The sequence below is a fragment of the Choloepus didactylus genome, chromosome 16 (genome assembly GCF_015220235.1).
Source record: "Choloepus didactylus isolate mChoDid1 chromosome 16, mChoDid1.pri, whole genome shotgun sequence".
Taxonomy (NCBI): domain Eukaryota; kingdom Metazoa; phylum Chordata; class Mammalia; order Pilosa; family Megalonychidae; genus Choloepus; species Choloepus didactylus.
In genome coordinates, this window is record NC_051322.1 from 43,826,781 (window position 1) to 43,846,719 (window position 19,939).

At 41.2% G+C, this 19,939-nt stretch overlaps 1 protein-coding gene across 3 annotated transcripts in view; it reads right to left on the reverse strand.

Annotated features, from left to right (window-relative positions):
• The window catches only part of FHOD3 (formin homology 2 domain containing 3), a 509,790-nt gene that overhangs the window by 170,576 nt on the left and 319,275 nt on the right, over positions 1–19,939 (reverse strand). For all 3 annotated transcript variants that reach the window (XM_037806361.1, XM_037806363.1, XM_037806362.1), the window contains exons 8-9: positions 15,456–15,550; positions 5,410–5,553 (exon numbers count right to left, since the gene is read on the reverse strand). In XM_037806361.1, the coding sequence (XP_037662289.1) occupies positions 5,410–5,553; positions 15,456–15,550 (239 nt within the window). The remainder of the gene's footprint in view (positions 1–5,409; positions 5,554–15,455; positions 15,551–19,939) is intronic.

The window sequence follows — 19,939 nt, forward strand, 5'->3', positions numbered from 1 at the left end:
AGTTGCTGAAGTCACTGGAATGAATCATAGGGCCAGCAATTCAGATCAAAAGAGACGGTCTGATAAGGTAATTCCAACACTTCGAGGGGAGACAAGGGAGACGACTCAGAGGGAGAATGGCAGGGGTGGGCACGGTAGAAGAGCAAACAGAGAGGAACCCTGGAGATGCCTGTACTGTTGGTCACCAAGAGCAATGTACAAGAGAGGGCACGGATTGTTTTATGGTGCTAGTGTAACATGACGTCTAAACTGAAAAAGATGGCATACAAGCAACAGCAACAGCAGTGGCTGTTGCTACTACAGGCCAATCTTACTTATGAATACTGGTGCAAAAATCTTAAATTAGTATCAACCAGAATTTCAATAGCACATTGAAAAAATAAATAACACATCATAACCAAGTGGGTCATATTCCAGGAATGCAAGGTTGGTAATGGAAGAAACATACAAGAGGACGCACCATAGCATTGTTTGTCATGGCAACAAAACTGGAAACCACCCAATGCCCATTAAGAGAAGAGAAGATAAATAAATTGTGATATATACATCAGCAGTGAAAATGAATAAATTAGAACTGCACATGACAACATGCATAGGTCTTGAAAAATGCTGAGCTGAAGAGCAAACTCTAGAAGAACGCAAATATTGTGGTTCCATTTATTAAAGTCCCAAAACAGACAAAACTAAATAGTTTGTTGTTTAGGGATACAGACTGGGGAGGAAGGAGTGAAACTTGAGGCCTGTGATCTTTTCACTCCTTTTTCCTGGAATGAGCTTCTGGGGAAAGAAAAAGGCAGGTGACCAGTCTAATCTCTTATAACTAAACTAATAACTACACTATCTAATTAACAGACTAATGATATTTGCTAAGAGAAGAGTTCTTATCTCTCAAATATCCTTAGCAGGATGTCCCTGGCTAAGGATTACTTAAGTAAATAAATCCAGAATTTATGGATTTATGAGCCATGGCTCTCTGGGCTAGAAAGTAAAAGTGTTTCATAACTGAATGCCCTTGTCGAGCAAGGGGACCAATGAACCTCACTCAGAGACCGTGTTTATGGTTCTAGGTCAGAGAGCACATGTCCTACACATGATAAAGGGACCTGAGAAATCACATGGTATGTTCCAGATCTCTACATACGTCACCTGAGCCTCTTTGTGATCTGTACTCTCGAAATTATTACTATAGCTGCATACTGGGCAAGATCTTGATTTGTTGAGTCTAATTTGATAAACTGATCTTCTGTGTTAGCTCACAGAATAAACTATTTTCAGGTAAAATTATAAAGAAAAGCAAGAGACTACTGGGAGGTAGTGGGATGACTTTGAAAAGGGCTATTCAGGGTACATCTGATTTACTGATAATGTTCTAGTTCTTAAATTAAGTACATGGGCATTTGATTTACTGTTGTTCTTTAAGTGACACATTACATTTGTGAATGATATATTCTTGATGCTAAACTATTAAGCACACGCAATATGACAAAAAGAAGATGGTGAATATAGACTTGTGAAAAAGTCTGGCATGAAGGGAAAGATGGAGATGCGGAGGCAGCTTGACAAGCAGGTAGGCTGGAGGGAAAGTGTCCTGAAGCAGTAAGTAGTTGGAAGGGTAGAGATAGTTTCCTGGAGTAGGGTTTCAAGGCTGCTCTTCAAATCTCTCTCCCACTTGCTCTAATGATGGTGCCATGCATTCTTCAAGATATGCACTGACTCAACAGAACCCTCAGAGATGATCACATAAACCCCTGGGTGAGCAGAGTTTCCAAGATGGAAGTTCTGATCAGGGTGGAGCTCTCTGTACCAACAAAAGTCCATCTTCTATCTTCATTTAAATCAACTCTCTTTAGCTCTCATCCTCCATTTAGTATTCTCACTCTAGGATTCCCTACCTCTCAGGAGTCATGAGAACATATCCTTCCACTACCCACTGGCACCCCAAAGCCATGGGTTAGCAATAATAAAAAGCAAAAGCAGATAAGTGGCTAGGTGAGGCTTGGCTAGAAGAGAAGATGCCCAGAGCAGAGGTACAAAGATCTGGCCAGCTAGGCAGTTGGGGAAAGACTTAAGCTAGGACAGCAAATATCTCTGGTTCAGTTTCCTCTAATTTCTCCCAAGATCATAAAGAGATAACTCCACTCCGTTCCTTGACTTACTGCTTATCACGACAGTACCTCATTAGGAAGAGTTAGTAGCATGCCTAGTCTCTCTACTTCTAACCAGTCAAGATCACAGTGGAACCACTCAGCTTGAGAAAAATCTCCCCTAGGACTTTCACCTAAGGAAATAGCCAGAGGTGTGCACAAACATTTATGGTCAAAGATGTTATCATAACATACCTAATAGCAAAAACTTTGGAAATAATCTAAATCTGAAACAATAGGGGATTGGTTATTCGATAATAGTACAAGTATATAGTAGAATATTATCCTAACAAAATTAAGTTCTTGAAGATTTATTGACAAGAGAAGACTGTTTCTAATATGTTTACAATAAAGACTCAGTACACAATACCATATAGACTGTTTCTTCCTAGTTAATAATATGCACCTATATATACAAAAAAAAAAAAAAAGGCCAGGGATAAAAAAGCAGACAAAAATGCTAACAATAGTTAACAATAAAATCATGTTTGATTTTTTTCTCTTTTACTTTTTGGTGTTTTTCACATTTTTTTTTTTGATGAGTATTTTTGTAACTGTAAGAAGAAAAGACTTCAAAAATGTCACTATGAATAAGACTGATTATGTCATTAGGATGGGAGACTATATCTGAAAAGTACATATCTGGTAACAGTCTAGTATCTAGAACATACAAAGAAAGCTTACAACTCAACAATAAAAAAAAAAACACCAGAATCTAAAATTAGGCAAAGGATCCAAATAGACATTTCTCTGAAAAAGACATACAAATGGTCAACAAACACATGAAAAGATACTCCACATCATTAGTCATCAAGGAAATGCAAATCAAAACCACAATGAGATACCACTTCATACCCACTAGTATGGCTATAATAAAAAATATGGACAAGAAAAGGCGTTGGTGAGGATGCAAAAAATTAGAACCCTCATATATCACATAAAATGGTGTGAACATAAAATGGTACAACTGCTTTGGAAAATTTAAACCTAGAGTTTAAATTCCTCAAAATTTTAAACCTAGAGTTACCATATGACCCAGTAATTCCACTCTGAGGTATCTACCCAAGAAGATGGAAAACATATGAACACAAAAACTTCTATACAAATGCTCATGGCAACATTATTCATGAAAGTTAAAAGGTGGGAACAACCCTAATGTCTGTCAATGGTAAAGAAATAAACAAAATGTGGTATATCCACATAACAGAATATTAGTCAGCCACCAAAATGAATAAAGTAGTGATACATGCTACAACATGGATAAACCTTGAAAACATGCTAAGTGAAAGCTAGTCACAAAGACAATGTATTGTATGGTTCCATTTATATGAAATCTTGAGAGTAGGCAAATCCATACAAAGAGAAAGTAGGTTAGTGGTTGCCAGGCAAAGGAGGCCAGGGGCAATGGGGAGTGACTGTTAATGTGTATGGCTTTTTTTGGGGGGGGTGATGAAAATATTCTTCAATATAAGAGTGGCTATGGTTGTGCAACTTGTGAATATGGTTGTGCAACCTGTGGCAAAAAACAAACCACTTAATTGTACACTTAACAATGGTGAATTTTGTGATATGTAAATGATATCTAAAAAACAAAACCAAAAACCTTAAAGAAAGTGGAAGGGTAGAGGCTCCAAAGTGTCTTTCAATGAGAGAACTACTGAGTGCCACTGACGGAAGGTCCTCAAGGACGGCCTGGTTCGGTACCATTATTCTGAGCAAGCTCAGGCCCAGAGCAATGAACTTTTCTGTTAAGGTAACACCGGTAGTCACCCAAGAGAAAGCACATGTCTCCAGATTCCATCCTCCACCAACCATGGGATGATGAGGATCACACTTACAAAACATGCCCTAACCTTTCTCAAGAATCCAGACAACACTCACCAGACAAATAACTTCAATGTGGGCCATCATCTGCCCTACAATTCACCCTCAGGAAACAGTCTGAACTCAAGTCAACAACAGGATTGAAGCCATGATGTGTAATCCAAAGCGGGACAGGTTCCATGCTCAGCGGGCCCTGAGCTGGGTTTAATGCTCTGCTGTTGGCATCTTGAAACCTTTATCATTTTATCTTTGAACTTGTGTTTTGTAAGTGAAGTCTAATGAGACAATGGAGCATGTACGTGAGTGAGAAGAGATGTGCAAGATGCGTGTCTGCCACTCCTTGCCACCAGGAGCACAGAACTCCAGCTGAACCACAATTCACTGGAGTTCAGCGAGTATGAGAAAGTGTGTTGTGCCCATGACTGATAAGCAGGGTGTCAACAGCGGCAAGAGGCATGCTTGCCATAGCACCAGAACTCGCTTTGAATACAGAGAGAAGCAACCCAAAGAGCCCTATTACATCCTTCCTCACCTAAGTTACTTTCCTGCATTAGCCAACATTTATGCTGAAAATAACAATATAGAAGAAAAGGAAAGAACAGCATAGTCAATTGTTTCTCTTCAGTCTTTCCGTATTCATCAGTAAACTGCAGGTAGAAAGTATTGGTAGATTATGCATGTATGAAGAAGTGAAATAAAAACAGTTGCATTAGTTTCCTACATTTGGTTCCAGTGTTCTGGTAAGAATGAAATACATATGCATGTAGGAGCTACAAAAGACAAACTGTCTAATTTTGTTGATTCCACATAAGTTAAATACCCTTATATTTGTATTGTAAACTAGCATTCCACATCATAAAGATGAACATCAAAATTCCTGCTAGTAATTTTAAATTTTTTCTTTACTTATGACATTAAATAGCAAATAAAAAATAAGCACCATAACAAGTTGAGACCGCAAAAGAAAATAAAAGATGTTTAGTACTTTTAACAGCCCTTTTCTGCTTTATTCAGCAAAGAACTCACATTTTAATTGTGCACTGCTGGGCCCTACAGTTGTGTAGCCAACCCTGCCAAAGGTCCCAGCCTCCATCATGTATAAGTACCTAACGTGATCCCTCTCTCACACCAAGTACAGGTGCTGCTGACATCATGCATGTCCTTTAAAATAAAATTGTTCATGAGCTTCACCTAGACCAGCAGTTCTCAGAATGAAGTGTGTACTGGAGTCAGCTGGAGGGCTGGGTAGGGCACAGATCACTGGATCCCACAGCCAGAGTTTCTGATTTGGTAGGTTGGATGGGGTATGCAAGTTTCTATTTCTGACAAGTTTCCCAGGTGATGCTGAAGCTCCTTTAGCATAAACAGAACTGCTGGCCCAAGCTCATTCTTTGACCTTTGCTGAAGCCAGACAATACATTAAGAAGGCATGTTTCGTTACCTCATAAATGTTAAATTGTTCCACTAAGTCCAGGTCAGTCCCTTTCTTGTTCAAGTGCGTCTGTGACACAGCCGCGATGCCCAGCTCCTCCAGGCAGTCCACCACATCATAGAAGCTGTCCTGGTCTGGTAATCCTGACAGTGTCTGCAAGGAGAGAAGAACATGACAGCATAATTTAGGGGCCTCTCTCAGGACTGCAGGGCATCTTTCATATGGTAACCAGTGGCCACTGTTAGAACAGTATGGGACAAAGAAAGACAGATGACAAGTTCATTTGACCAAAAACTTCTTCGCTTGGCAGGCAGCACAAACCCCAAGATGCTTGCCCCCTGCTGTATGCATACATTTTAACCCCCTCCCTTCGAATGTGGGCAGGACACGCTCATGGGTGGGCTGTCAATCCTGCGCTTGGGTTATGTTATATGGCAAAGGGGAAGGGATTTCGTAGATGGAATTAAAGTCAACATCAGAAATTATCCTGGGTGGACCTGACATAACCTGGTGAGCCCTTTAAAGGAGAACTTAGGTATTCCTTCCCTGAGCTCAGAGACCTGAAGTAAGAGAGATTCTCCTGCTGGCCTGGATGCAACAGCAATGCACCGCGAGTCCCAGAGCTGCAAGGAAATGAGTTCTGCCAACAACCACATAAGCATGGAAGAGGACCCCGAGCCTCAGCCGAGACCACAGCTGCAACCAACACCTTCACTGCAGTCACGGGAGACCCTGAGCAGAGGAACCAGCTATGCCATGTCTGGAGGGGACCCAGAGAAACCATGAGGTGGTAAAGGTGTTGTTTTAGGCCACTAAATTTGTAGTAATTTGTTACGAGGCAATAGAAAACTAATGCACTTAGTGATTAGAAACTCCTCTTAAAAATCAACATAGATCACAGGGGAAGAAGATGGCAGAATACAGAGGAGTGGAAGTTAGTTAGTCTCCCTGGAACAACTAATAAACAACCAGGAACAACTAGTAAATAATCTGGAATAACTGCTGGGGGACAACCGTGACTGTCCACACATCGTACACCAACCTGGATTGGGAGGAATGCCCGAGATCACAGCATAAAATCTATAAGTAAAAACTGTGGACCTGAGCTGGGAGCCCCCTTCCCCTACGGCAGCCAGAACTGCAAAACCTCGCTGTGGCAGAAAGCACCATTCCCAGAGTGAGTGAATATAGCTCAGTCCAGCCCCAACTGGGGATTCAATTAACAAATGTGGACTGCTCAATACAAGCTACGAATCCCCGACAAGCAGACAGAGGCTTTTGGTGACGACTGATCTTGGTGAGCCAGAGGACCTCTCTAGGACGGAAGAGGAGCCTAGAGGACCAGGTACTATCTCTGGCCGATGGGTGAAACTGAGGGGGGCTACAGACTGGCCCTGAAGGGGGTCTTTCAGTGGAGAAAGCCTCAGCCATGTTTAGTTCCCAGTGCTCTGACCAAGACAAGGGTGGAGCTGGTAGAGTTAGAGAGACTATTCAAATGCAAATGATATCTCTCTAGGGGGTGTATCTTCCCTAAGAGGAAAGAGGTGGTGCCAAGTTCTATTACCCACCTTCCATTTAGAACCAGACTCCAGAGCCTGGGGGAAAACAGCCATGGGCCACACCTCCTTACACAAGTCTGGAGTGACAGGCTGACAGGTGCCACTGCTGGGCAGAAAAGCACAGCGGCTTGAGGCCTCACAGGGTGTGCCAATCTTCTAAGTCACACCCTCAGGAAAACCTGATACTATTGCCTCCTTCTGTTACCTGAGCCTGTTCTGGTCTGGGAAAACCTGATTGGGGTAACCAAGGAAACCAGCTGCCTAGACAACAGAAAACTACAACCTACACTAAGAAAAATGAAGTTATGGCCCAAAGGAACAAAGTTACACTTCAACTGAGATACAGGAATTGAAACAACTAATGCTAAATCAATTCAAAAAGTTTAGGGAAGATATATCAAAAGAGATAAAGCACATAATGAAAACACTGGGTCTACATAAGGTAGAAATCGAAAGTTCGAAAAAAACTGGCAGAATCTATGGAAATGAAAGGCACAACACGAGATGAAAGAAACAATGGAGACATACAACAGCAGATATCAAGAGGCAGAAGAAAACACTCAGGAACTGGAGAACAAGGCACCTGAAAGCCTCCACACAAAAGAACAGAGACAGAAAAGAATGGAAAAATATGAGCAACGTCTCTGGGAACTTAAGGACAAAACGAAAAGCAAGAATGTACATGTCATTGGTGTCGCAGGAGGAGAAGAGAAGGGAAAAGGGGCAGAAGCAATAATAGAGGAAATAATGAATGAAAATTTCCCTTCTCTTAGGAAAGACACAAAATTACACATCCAAGAAGGGCAGTGTACCCCAAACAGAATAGATCTGAATAGACCTATGCCAAGACACTTAATAATCAGATTATCAAACATCAAAGACAAAGAGAGAATCCTGAAAGCAGCAACAGAAAAGCAATCCATCACATACAAAGGAAGATTTCTCAATAGAAACCATGGAGGCAAGAAGGAAGTGGGGCGATATATTTAACATACTGAAAGAGAAAAACCACCAATCAAGAATCCTGTATCTGGCAAAACAGTCCTTCAAATATGAGGGAGAGCTTAAAATATTCTCTGACAGACAATGAGAGAGTTTGTGAACAAGATACCTGTGCTACAGGAAATACTAAAGGGAACACTACAGACAGATAGGAAGAGACAGGAGTGAGAGGTTTGGAACACAATTTTGGGTGACAGTAGCACAGCAATGTCAGTACACTGAACAAAGATGACTATGAATATGGTTGAAAGAGGACAGTTAGGAACACATGGGACACCAGAAGGAAAGAGGAAAGATAAAGACTGGGACCATATAACTCAGTGAAACCTAGAGTGCTCAAAAATTGTGATAAAATATGTTTTTACATGAGAGAGAACAAATGAATGTCAACCTTGAAAGGTGTAGAAAAAGGGTGGGACTGGGGGAAAAAGACAATCAACGCAAACTAGAGACTATAATTAACAGAAACATTGTATTATGCTTCCTTTAATGTAACAAAGGCAATATACCAAAGCTAAATGCATATAAGAGGGGGACATAAGGGAGGGGTATGGGACTCTTGGCAATGATGATGTTGTCTGACTCTATTCTACTTTAGTTTAATGCTATGTTTCCTTTTGTTGCTTCCTAAATGCCATGTTTTGTTTTGTGTCTTTTTTTTCTCTCTCTTTCTATTTTCTTTTTCTTTTGTCTCTCTACCTTCTTTGACTCTTCCTCCTTCTTTGTGGAAGAAATGGAGATGTCCTTATATAGAGAGTGGCGATGGTGCTGAAATAATACATGACTATACAGGGAACCATCGATTGCTTACTTAGGATGGAATTATGGTGAGTGAACAAAACCATCTTAAAAAAAATGGGTTCATGATGAAACCTTGAGGGCACTATATTGAGTGAAGTGAGACAGACACATAAGGTCAAATATTTCAGGGTCTCACTGATATGAACTAATCATAATATGTTAACTCATAGACATGAAATATAAGTTATCAGGCTATAGAACGAGGCTAAAGAATGGGGAGAGGTTGCTCATCTTGAGCAGAATGTTCAGCTCTGGGGAACTTAAACATTTGGAAATGGGCAGAGGTAATGGTAGCATGTTGTGAGAATAACTAACAGTGCTGAATGGTCTGTGAAGGCAGTGGAAAGGGTAAGCTCAGAGTCATGTATGTCACCAGAAGGAAAGTTGGAGGTTAAAAGACGGGAATGTATAAAACACTGAATCTTGTGATGGACAATGTCCATGATTAACTGTACAAATACTAGAGGTCTCTCTCATGAACAAGAACAAACATGACAGTATAACTAGAATTTAATAATAGAGGGGCATATAGGAAAAAATATATACCTATTGCAAACTATATACTACAGTTAGTAGTATTTTAATGTTCTTTCATCAACAGTAACAAATGTACTATACCAATACTATGAGTCAATAATGGAGGGGGGGTGGTTAGGGGTATGGGAGGATTTGAGTTTCCTTTTATGTGTGTGTGTGTGTTTCTCTCTTTTCTGGAGTAATGAAAATGTACTAAAAATAGAAAAAAAATTTAATTGTGGTGATGGATGCAAAGTTGTATGATGGTACCACGGGCAATTGATTGTACACTTTGGATCTTTGGATAATTGTATGGTATGTGAACAATCTCAATTTTTAAAAAAAAAATCAACATACCGATAGCTGGTGCTAGGACAATTTAAGGATTCCCTGTTATCTGAATTCATTAGGGCCTCCTTTGGTCTATGAAATTTATGAAAACATGAGAAATTTCAAAGCAGCAACCAAGAGACAAAAAGATGAGCCAAGAAAGAAAAAGCTCACTTCTCGTTGAATTCTCCCTCTCTTAAAAGGAGATCTAGGACTGGGCCCCTGTGCAGGGCTGGACCCCAGGCCAGAAGAACCCTCCAGGGGATTTAGCCAAAGCCCCTGGGGCAGGAAGGGACTGCCCTGAGGTAACAGGAAGTCCTGCAAATACTGGGTGAAACCCTGGGCTCAGAGCTGTGCTCCAGTCTCCTCTCCTCACTCACTCACGTGTTTCACACGAATCACTCTGGCCTGGAATTTCAGACACAGGCCTTTACTTCCTGCTTACTTCACTACCCTTGCATTTCTAAGAACAATACACACATTTCAAAACAGTTCTAAAGGCGGTGGCTTGCCTTGGAGGAAATAAGACCAACACTTTTCATGAGGATCATTTCACAGCCCCGACTTTACTTTTCCTCCGATTTGAGGGCTATTGATGACAGAAAGGTCTTATTCATAACCAAATAATGGCTTTTTTCCTTGCAATGTTGAGCAAAGAGGACACCACTCATTGCTGTTGACATAAGAAACTAATGCAAATAATTGGGATGTGAGAGTTTAATTAATTGGGGTTCCCAACAAAGACACAGGAGAGGAGGTTGTGAAGCCGTCCGAAGCTGTAATAAGGTGCTCCAGAGAGTGGCCGAGAACGGGGCCCACACCAGCAGCTGCAGGGCACTCCCAGACAGCGATGGTCACCTGAGCTGCCCCTTCTTCCAGCCCGAACTGAGCAACTATGCACCCAAAGAATCCTGTCACCAGAACAATTTATCCTTTGGTTTTAGTGAAAACTCTAGAACTTGTTAAAAGATGAGAAGAGGGAAATGTTTATACAAGGTCCATGCAGAGCTGACAGTTAGTGAGGTCTTAGCTGACCGCTGACTCTGCACAAAGCACAATTTGAGGAAATCAGACGAGTTGGCATTTAGTGTTAGAATTGAAACCTTCTGAACAGTGTGGGGGCCAGGATGTAGCTCCCAGAGAGGTCTCTGGCAGTCTCCTCAGCTCCAAGTTCCCCTCCTTTCTTCCCCTTTCTCCCTGCTGGGACTCAATGGAGGTTCTTTCATTCAGAAGTTTCCAAGGAGTTAAATTCCTGGCCCTAAACTCTATAGCACCAGCAAGTCCAACCATAGTGTGAGGGGGAAGGGGTTAGAGTCAGGAGGGTGATCACTGTTAAATAATTGCACAATTAAGTCCACAGAACTGAAACAGATCCTGGGAGCCTCTGCTGGATAACTGGTCCAGATACGAGGGTATTAAGAAATCGTTTGTCATTTCCTCAAGGAAGAATTCTGGTTGAACTACGTGGCTACCGGGGAGGTGGTTTCCTGCCACCAATTTAAGAAGCTGAACATAGCATCTTTCTCCTGCACAGGGAGAGGATGACACATCCCAGACACACATTCATCTATCTTCAGCTGATTCTCTACCAAGCTCAGCACATTTCCCTGTGTTCCCATCTCTCCCCAAGCCTGTCCCCACCATTTCCATCCACCACACCTACTATTCAGTTGCCTGCATCTGGCAAAGATGGCAGCTACTCCAGAAAAATCTGTGAGGCAAAGGTCTCTCGAAGCCATCATCTCAGAGGCTGGAGCACAGACGCCTGTCACCTGGTACCCTTCCTCTTGCTTTCTCTCAGGCTTTGTCTCGTCAGGGCGGACCACAAACAAACCTTCACAGGCATTGCTTGGAGGGGAAACTCTCTGTTCTAAGTGACACTATATTTTTCCCTCCCTGGGTTTTCATTGATTACATCAAATCTTTCTTGTACAGTAAAACCTGTGTGACAAAATCCTGCACACAAATGTTCACAGGAGAATCTTTGTGAAAGCCAAAAGCCGTAAACACCCAGATTTCCTTTAATGCACAACTGGATAAACAAATTTTGGCATGCCAGTACAATAGAAAACAGCAACAGAAAGGAGAGAACCACTAATGCGCACAGCAGCACAGCTGGATCTCCAAGGTGCCTGTCTCAAAGGGCTACATATGGTATAATTCTCATTTGACATTTTCAAAGACACAAAACTAGAGTGAGGGAGAACAGACCAGTGGTGCCAGGGGTTATGAGTGTGGGGAAAGGATGTCACTGTGAAAGGGCAACATGAGGGAGATTTGGGGGGTGGTGCTGGGGGGTAGAACAGACATCTACACACACATTAAAACTCATACAACTATCTACCAAAAGAAAAATTCCATTTTACTAAATAATTAAAAAGTGATAAAATTAAATGCAAAAACAAAGGCAAATACTCTGCATGAATCCAGTCCACACTAATTCCCCTTGGCCCAGGGCTCCCTGGTGCCCCTGCCTTGGCTGAATGCACTAAGCCAGCTCCCCAGTAACCCCTCTCTCACTCATCTCCCCCACTCTCCATCTGCCCTGTCCTATCCTACAAGGTAGTCAATTCTCCAGCCCCCTGAAGTGAGGGACTCCCACTGAGGAGATTCAGCTGGATCAAGACAGCATTACGTGATGTCACACTGAAGGGTGAGAAAACAATTTCTGATGTTCACTCAGATCTTCTGATTCAAGGGATAGGGACAGAGAGAGCAGACTTGTCTCAGAGCCTCAAGTTAGAATTTGCTTATCATAAAAATGTCACTCCATTTTTTTAAAACTTCTTGTCATTAGGGCATCTACTTTAGTCAGAAGCAAAAGTTAGAAAGCACCTGACATGCTATATTTTCCCAGATTTCAGAGAATGAATTTTTTCCAGATCCACAACATTTCAATTTGTTATTTTCTTTGGTTTTTGTGGGGCAATAAACACTACTAAATTCAACAAACCAAAACAGGACAAGTGTGGGAGCCAGAGTATGTTGACTTTCCAAGCAAAGGATTCTACTTGGAGCGATGTCCTCACAGAACTTCCTAGGCTCTCCTCTTCCAGAAGTGACAGAGAACAAGACAGACTGCAGGACAGCGAGCAAGGAATTCCTGCTCATGAAATGCCACATGACGCCAAGGCAAGGGTGAAGCGCAGCAGAGCGCCCCTGCCCCGCCGGTGCTACTGTGAACACTGGAACAGCCAGGCAGCCTCTGCAGATAAAAAAAAAATCCTATACCAGGTAACACTGCGCAAGAGTGGGAATTCCATTTCTACTGAATTCAAGGTTTTCCAAAACAATGTCAGTGACTGAAACTAATAGTAAGTAGATGACCTGAATCTTCAGTTTTCCTCTACTGGATGTGGGACAAAGGTAAGAGTCTGGATGTTATGCTTCTAAACTAGATATAAATGTAAAAATAATTTTTTTACAGGTACTATAAACTAACTGAAAATCTCTAAGTCAAAACAGAATGACAGAAAATTGCTTAAAAATACATGGCAAAATAAACTCACAAATAGATTTGAAAATAAAAACAGAATTCTTTGGATTATCCTCCAGAATAGTTGTGCCCATTTCCCACCAGGACTGTAGGGAGGGTTTCCTGTGTCCTCGCTGACAAATGATATTTTGTTAAAAAGCAATCACCATGTTCTAAAATTGATTGTGGTAATGAATGCACAACTATATGATGACAGTATGAGCCACTGATTGTATACTTTGGATGGACCGTATGGTCTGTGACTATATTTCAATAAAACTGCATGTTCTAGTTTGCTAATGCTGCCAGAATGCAAAACACCAGAGATGGATTGGCTTTTATAAAAGGGGGTTTATTTGGTTACACAGTTACAGTCTTAAAGCCATAAAGTCCCAAGGTAACACATCAGCAATTGGGTACCTTCACTGGAGGATGGTCAATGGTGTCCAGAAAACCTCTGTTAGCTGGGAAGGCACGTGGCTGGCATCTGCTCCAAAGTTCTGGTTTCAATATGGCTTTCTCCCAGGACGTTCCTCTCTAGGCTGCAGTTCCTCAAAAATGTCACTCTTAGTTGCACTTGGGGTATTTGTACTTTCAGCCTCTCCGGAGCAAGAGTCTGCCTCTAACGGCCATCTTCAAAATGTCTCTCATCTGCAGCTCTTCTCTCAGCTTCTGTGCATTCAAAAAGTGTCCCTCTTGGCTGTAGCTCCTCTTCAATGTCACTCTCAGCTGCACTGAGTTCCTTCTGTTTGTCAGCTCATTTATATGACTCCAGTGATTTAATTGAGACCCACCCTGAATGGGCGGGCCAACACCTCCATGGAAATTATCCAATCAGAGTCATCACCCACAGTTGGGTGGGGCACATCTCCATGGAAACACTCAGAGAATTACAATCTAATTAACACTGATAGGTTGGCCCACACAAGATTATGTCAAAGATAATGGTGTTTGGGGGACATAATACATTCAACCTGGCACACTGCATTACAAAAACAAACAAACAAACAAACAAACAACAATCACTCAATCACTGCCCAGGTGACCAGGGAGAAGTAACTTGTTGAAATACTATTTCTTTTATTCTAAGTGAGATTTAATGTCCTCTGTGTATCTACTGGGTTCTTAATATATTTAAGATAGCATTATTTTCTGCCCTATTTTTTACCAACAATTTTCCAGTTTGTCTTTTTCATATTACAAATAATTTTACAATTTTATATAAATATTTAAGTCCTTTTCTGTGGAATCTTTTTCATTTTTAAAACTAAAATAACCTTCACCTCGTTTCTTCCCATTTTTGTACGGTTTGTTACATTTAACTCTTTATCTGGAATTTATTTTGTTACATGGTCAAAATATGTTTCTGTTTATTTCCATTTAGCAAAACTTTTCAAAGCTAACCCATCCCTATTGATTCTGGTCATGTGGGAACAGGCGGCTCTGTCACTGGGGTCCGTTTCAGAGCTCCTCTGCTCCAGTCGTCTGAATGCTGATGAACGAGCCAGGACCACACTGTTTTAATCCTTAGAGTCTGTGTATTTAATGTCTTGTGGGAGAAGTTACTCCTCATAATTGTACTGTGTTCTCTTTGTCCCCGTTATATTTCAGATGGGACTCCTCTGAAGAACCTGCATCAATCACTCTCGCTGGTCCCATGGGCCAGACCCAGTGGCCTGGAGAGCACATGGAAGGTCCTCGGTGTGGCTGATGGAGCACCCGGGGACAGGGCAAGGCAGCCCCAGGAGATGACCCCAATGACTGAGCAGGAAGGGACCTGGAAGGCACTGGAATGCAGGAACTGCAGTCCTGACACTAATCCAGCCCCAGGGCAGCGTGCAACGCCCTGCCACGGAGCAGCCTCTCTGGGGATGGGTGCTGGGGGCTGCTGCTGGCTGGCAAAATAGACGCTGGGGAAGGGTGTGCTGGGGGAGCTGGAGCACAGAGGTGTGGCCACCATCAGAAAAAGAGAACAGGGCCTGCTCCCATCCGGGGAAGGCTTACCTCTCCCCAGCAGTCAGTACTCAATGCACAGTGGAACAAGAGCTTCTTCATTTCTCCCCAACTTGTGAATGCTTTCCTTAGAGTCAAACTTGCTACTTATATTCTCAAGGAAAATGTTTTTAAGGAAACATCTTGATAGTAAAGGCAGTCATGAAATTCTCACTCCCACCTCTCAGGTGTTATCAGAAAAGACCAAAGCACAGAAAGCTTGCAGACACCGCAAGACCTTCACACGTACACACACACACTGCCCGGGGTAGACAAGGGTTTGGTCCCATGAAGCAGCAGTGGCAGTGCCCACCACCATGGGGGGCCGCAGGGTGTGGCTCTTCTGCAGAGGCAAATTTGCACTCTACACATCAACCAACCTTGTTCACTAAAGTCATCGTGTAAACCAGGAGCTCTGTGTCGACCCCATCTTTTTCCTCCAGGATTTCCATTATATTTGTCCAGGGTTTGACTCCTAAGAACAAAGCAAAAGTCATTAGAGAGAGCAATTTTTTTTAAAAAATTAGTTTCTTTTTATTATTCATCAAATGTCATGTTAAATGGTAGAACCATAGCTATACCTTTTACAAACAAAATTGATTCTGAAGAATTTGATTAGTTCAAAGAAAAAAAATTTTAAATAAAACCATAATTCCACTAATCAAGAGATAACTACCATTAACATTTTGATATTTCCAATGCTTATTTCTTTTAAAAAATTGAATCATGGTATATACAGTATTTCTGCTACCTACCATTTTATTGCAAACCTTTATGTTACTTTCAAAAGCTTACTTTTAGTGCATTATATTTTAATTTAGAAAACACACTCTTTTTTGTCTTTTAAATTTTATAAACCACAGTAAGCTGCTTCTGCTTGCTCATTTATTGGAAAATTATAAACATTACAGTGAAATGTAGAGTTAACATTTTATCAGTCCAAAGGTTACCAGTAGCTACCAAAACAATTAAGACAAATGTTAATGAGATTATCTTTCACATGAATACACATAGGGATTCTCTAAAAATATCTTACTAGAAGTTCTAAAATATATTCTTAGGGGATTGTCTATTCTTGGTGATCATATTTTATATGTCATAGGATAGTAAGAGTACTCAAGTTGGGAGCATTAGAAATGGAAAGAAAAATCTAGGTTAGGAATGGATTTGTGGCACAAATAATCTAAAATTTCTCCAGTATGGCACACAGGAAGATTAGCCCCATACGTAAAAGGTAATTATTTCCAGTTTAATCTGATTTTGGGTGAAAATGAATATCCTTCCTCTACTTGAGTTGATTTGCTAGCATTTCTTGCTGTTTCTGCTCCTGCAGAATACTGGCTTCATTCCAGATGTTTTCCTAAGTCATGACTCAGATTGTTGATAAGGGTACTAACAGACTTGTTTCACTGAGCTCAAAGATATTTCAGTTGCACATTAGGGAGAACCAAAACACAAAGGAAAAAAAAAAGATCTCTGAGTACAATAGTATAACTCTTTAGCAATGGTCAGACTCTTATGGTAAAGTGCAGTAGAATAAATGCTCAGGGGGAAAACAAATTCTGGTTTGTTGAATATTATTGGCTTAAACTAATCCTTACCCAATAAAAGATGTTGGATTTGGCAAAATTCTTATAAAATTTTTTGGTCATTGATATACCTATTAAGCTTACATTTGAGTATCTTACTGAGAAGGACTATATTATTTTTCTCTCATATCCACTGAAGATATCGAGAATCTAATCTAGTAATCAACATGACCATTTAGTAATTATTATTTCTTAATTTCCAGTTTGCATTGAATGCTTCAGTTATTAGAATCCAAAAGACAGGATTTTATAGAGGTCCATAGTGACAGTCAGTGTTTTTTTAACTTGTTTTTTAAATTAGAGAGATTGTAGGTTTACAGAAAAGTCAACATTCCCCTACACACCCCTACACACCCCTATTGTTGATACTTATACATTCATGTGGTACCTCTGTTTCAACTGATGAAAGATTATTAAAATATTACTGTTATCTATAGTCCATAGTTTACATTAGGTATATTTTTCCAATATCCTACCCTATTATTAACACCTTGAATAGTGTCATACATTTGTTATAATTCATGAAAGAACATCCTTATATTTGTACTATTAGCCATGGTCCATCATCCACAACAGGGTTGTGTTTACAGTCCCATGTTTTATCTTCTAACTTTCCTTGTAGTAACATACATGACCCAAAACTTCCCCTTTCAACCATGCTCACCAACATAATTCAGCACTGTTAATTACACTCACAATAATATGCTATCAGCACTATCCATTTCCAAACACTTACAATCAACCTAAATAGAAATTTTGCATCAATTAAGCATCAGCCACCCTTTAACAGGTCCTTATCCAACTCTCATCACAGGTTATTCAAGGTCTTATCACCCAGGGTTAGTTGTGTCTCTCAGACACCCAATTCCAAAACCCGACACTATCCTTAGGGTGAACTTGGACATCTTCTAATAAAGAATATTTCCTAATAGGCACCTCTATACAACATAATCCTTGTCCTTTTAAAAATGTACTCTTCAGCTTAGGGTGTTTATCTACTTGCTTAAAAAATTTCCTCTGTATTACACATATAAGTTTTAAAAATTCATTCATGTACAACTTTTTGAGTCTAATGTTTCACTCACTGAGTGCAGAAAATTCTTGATAAGTGTTCCCTGTATGTCCATCAGCAGGCCATGCACTCACCTCTTGAAAGGAAAGGGGATGTGGAAGATCTTCGCTCTGGCAACAGACTCCGAGAGGTAACAGTGAAACACTGTCAGCAAACATTTCAAGAACAGAAGTGTATTACCTTGATTCAATGAAGGCACAAATACTATTGAAGCACCTCCTAGGTACAAGGAACTGATCTAAGGGAGGCTGCCCTCAGGAGGTTTAGAATCTGATGGAGCAGTCAGGTGTAAACATAAGAGCACACATTGGCACACAAGAGGCAAAAACCCCTCAGTCAGTGAGGGGGGTCACCTGCAGTGGGGGTGGCTGAGGAGGACTTGGTGCAAGAGGGGGCCCCTGAGTGGGATTCTACAGGTGAAGGCTTATGAACAGTTATCCCCAAACTCCAGGATAAGGCAGGAAAATCCTTCACCTTCCAGATCACCAAGCCATGGGCAAGTCCACAAAGGGGATATAACCCCCTTACACTTTTTCCTATGACTAAGATAAATATTGGAGGTGAAATGAAGTGAAGCACTGCCTTGTCCTTGGCTTGACCGGTATGGTGCATGAAACTCTTTACTGCTTTCTCTATAAAGATCTCAAAAGTACACTGTTTATTTTTCTCGAAAAAAGTAAATTCTGAAATAGCCTAAGACCAGTGGTTTCCAAATGCTTATCCTTGAGGACAAGTTATGCCGGAGCTAATTTTATAACCTGGAGAACAAAAGTTCCCCAAGGGCAGAGATGATATCTGTCTTGTCTCTGTGCTTTCATAAAGCCTGTCATATAACAGAAGTTCAATAAAACATCTGAATAAGTGAATGGGGAACTCTGACAAGGCATGAAGAGGGTTAAGCTGGAGCAGTTCTAACAGTCAGTGAGGTAGATACACATAGGAAGAAAAGGAGTGAAGACAGGAAAATTCAAAAAGAAAGAAAAGGCACATACTATGCAACGTAAAAGACATGACTATACTTGTACAGAGAGATCTGTAGCCTTTTCCAGCAACTCAATAGAAAGCCTGTCCCTTTGACCAAGGTGCCCAACCAGTTAGAACTGGTCAAGGATCTATGACCCTTCCTAGTTCTAAACACAGTAGCACGCTCCTTCATCTGCTAACTGCTTATCCTGTTGACATTCATCATCATACTATTTCGAAGTCAACACCACAGTGGAACTGTTCTTTGAACTCCAGCAAAGTTCCTGTTTCTGCCCTCAAGAGAGTCAGCAATCTGCTAAGTCTTGGGTCTCACTGTCGAGGTGCAGTTCAAGAGCTCTGAGAGCCTCTGCTTGTGTTCATAACTTCTATCATCCTCCCTCAGCACCAAACCTCCACATAAAACGTGTGTTCTAGTAGGTTACTCTCATACAGTTAAAAGGAAGGCTGCAGGGGAGAAACACAGAAGCTGATGCATTGGGAATTTCCAGTGATGCTAGTGGGTCCTGAATTGCTTCCTGATTGCTTACTTTGGAGCCAAAGACACCAAACAGAGCCCAGGTAAAGAAAAGCCAAGAAGCAAAGGCAGGCAGCCCAGAGAGAGGAAAGTAGCCAGACTACATCTCTTTCATACAGACACACACACATTTTACCCTTTGAAATAAAAACACAAACACTGGCTTAATTTAATTGGAAAATGTGTTCTTCAGTTGTGATATCTGGTTCCCTAATTAACATTTAAGGATTTCCAAGTTTGGAAACTTGCATATATTCATACACCATTGGGATGCATGTCCACTCTTCTTTGGAGACCAGAAAATGGGAACTATTTGGAGGAAGGAAGGTGAAAGGAAGGAAACATTAGGTTTGACACAATTTTCAATCTTCCCAGGCACTGCTCCTGTCAGAACTAAGCAATGCTATGGCCGGTTTATCCCCCTCCCCTTTGCCTGCTCCATACAGTCTTTGTGGGGGTGGATGGGGAGCACGGACAAAAGGTTATCCCTGCATTAGAACCATAAACCATATGACCCTGCCTCTTCCATGACTGAGAAGGAAACTGAGCCCCAAAGTAGTGGGATGAATGGACTCAGGAGGCTCAATTAATACCTACCCTACCGGATCCCTGTGAGGTTTTATTGAGATAATACACTGTCTCTTGCCTTTCTACCTTAGCACTGATGGAGTACATCAGATGGTAATAACTTACTTCATCGTTATG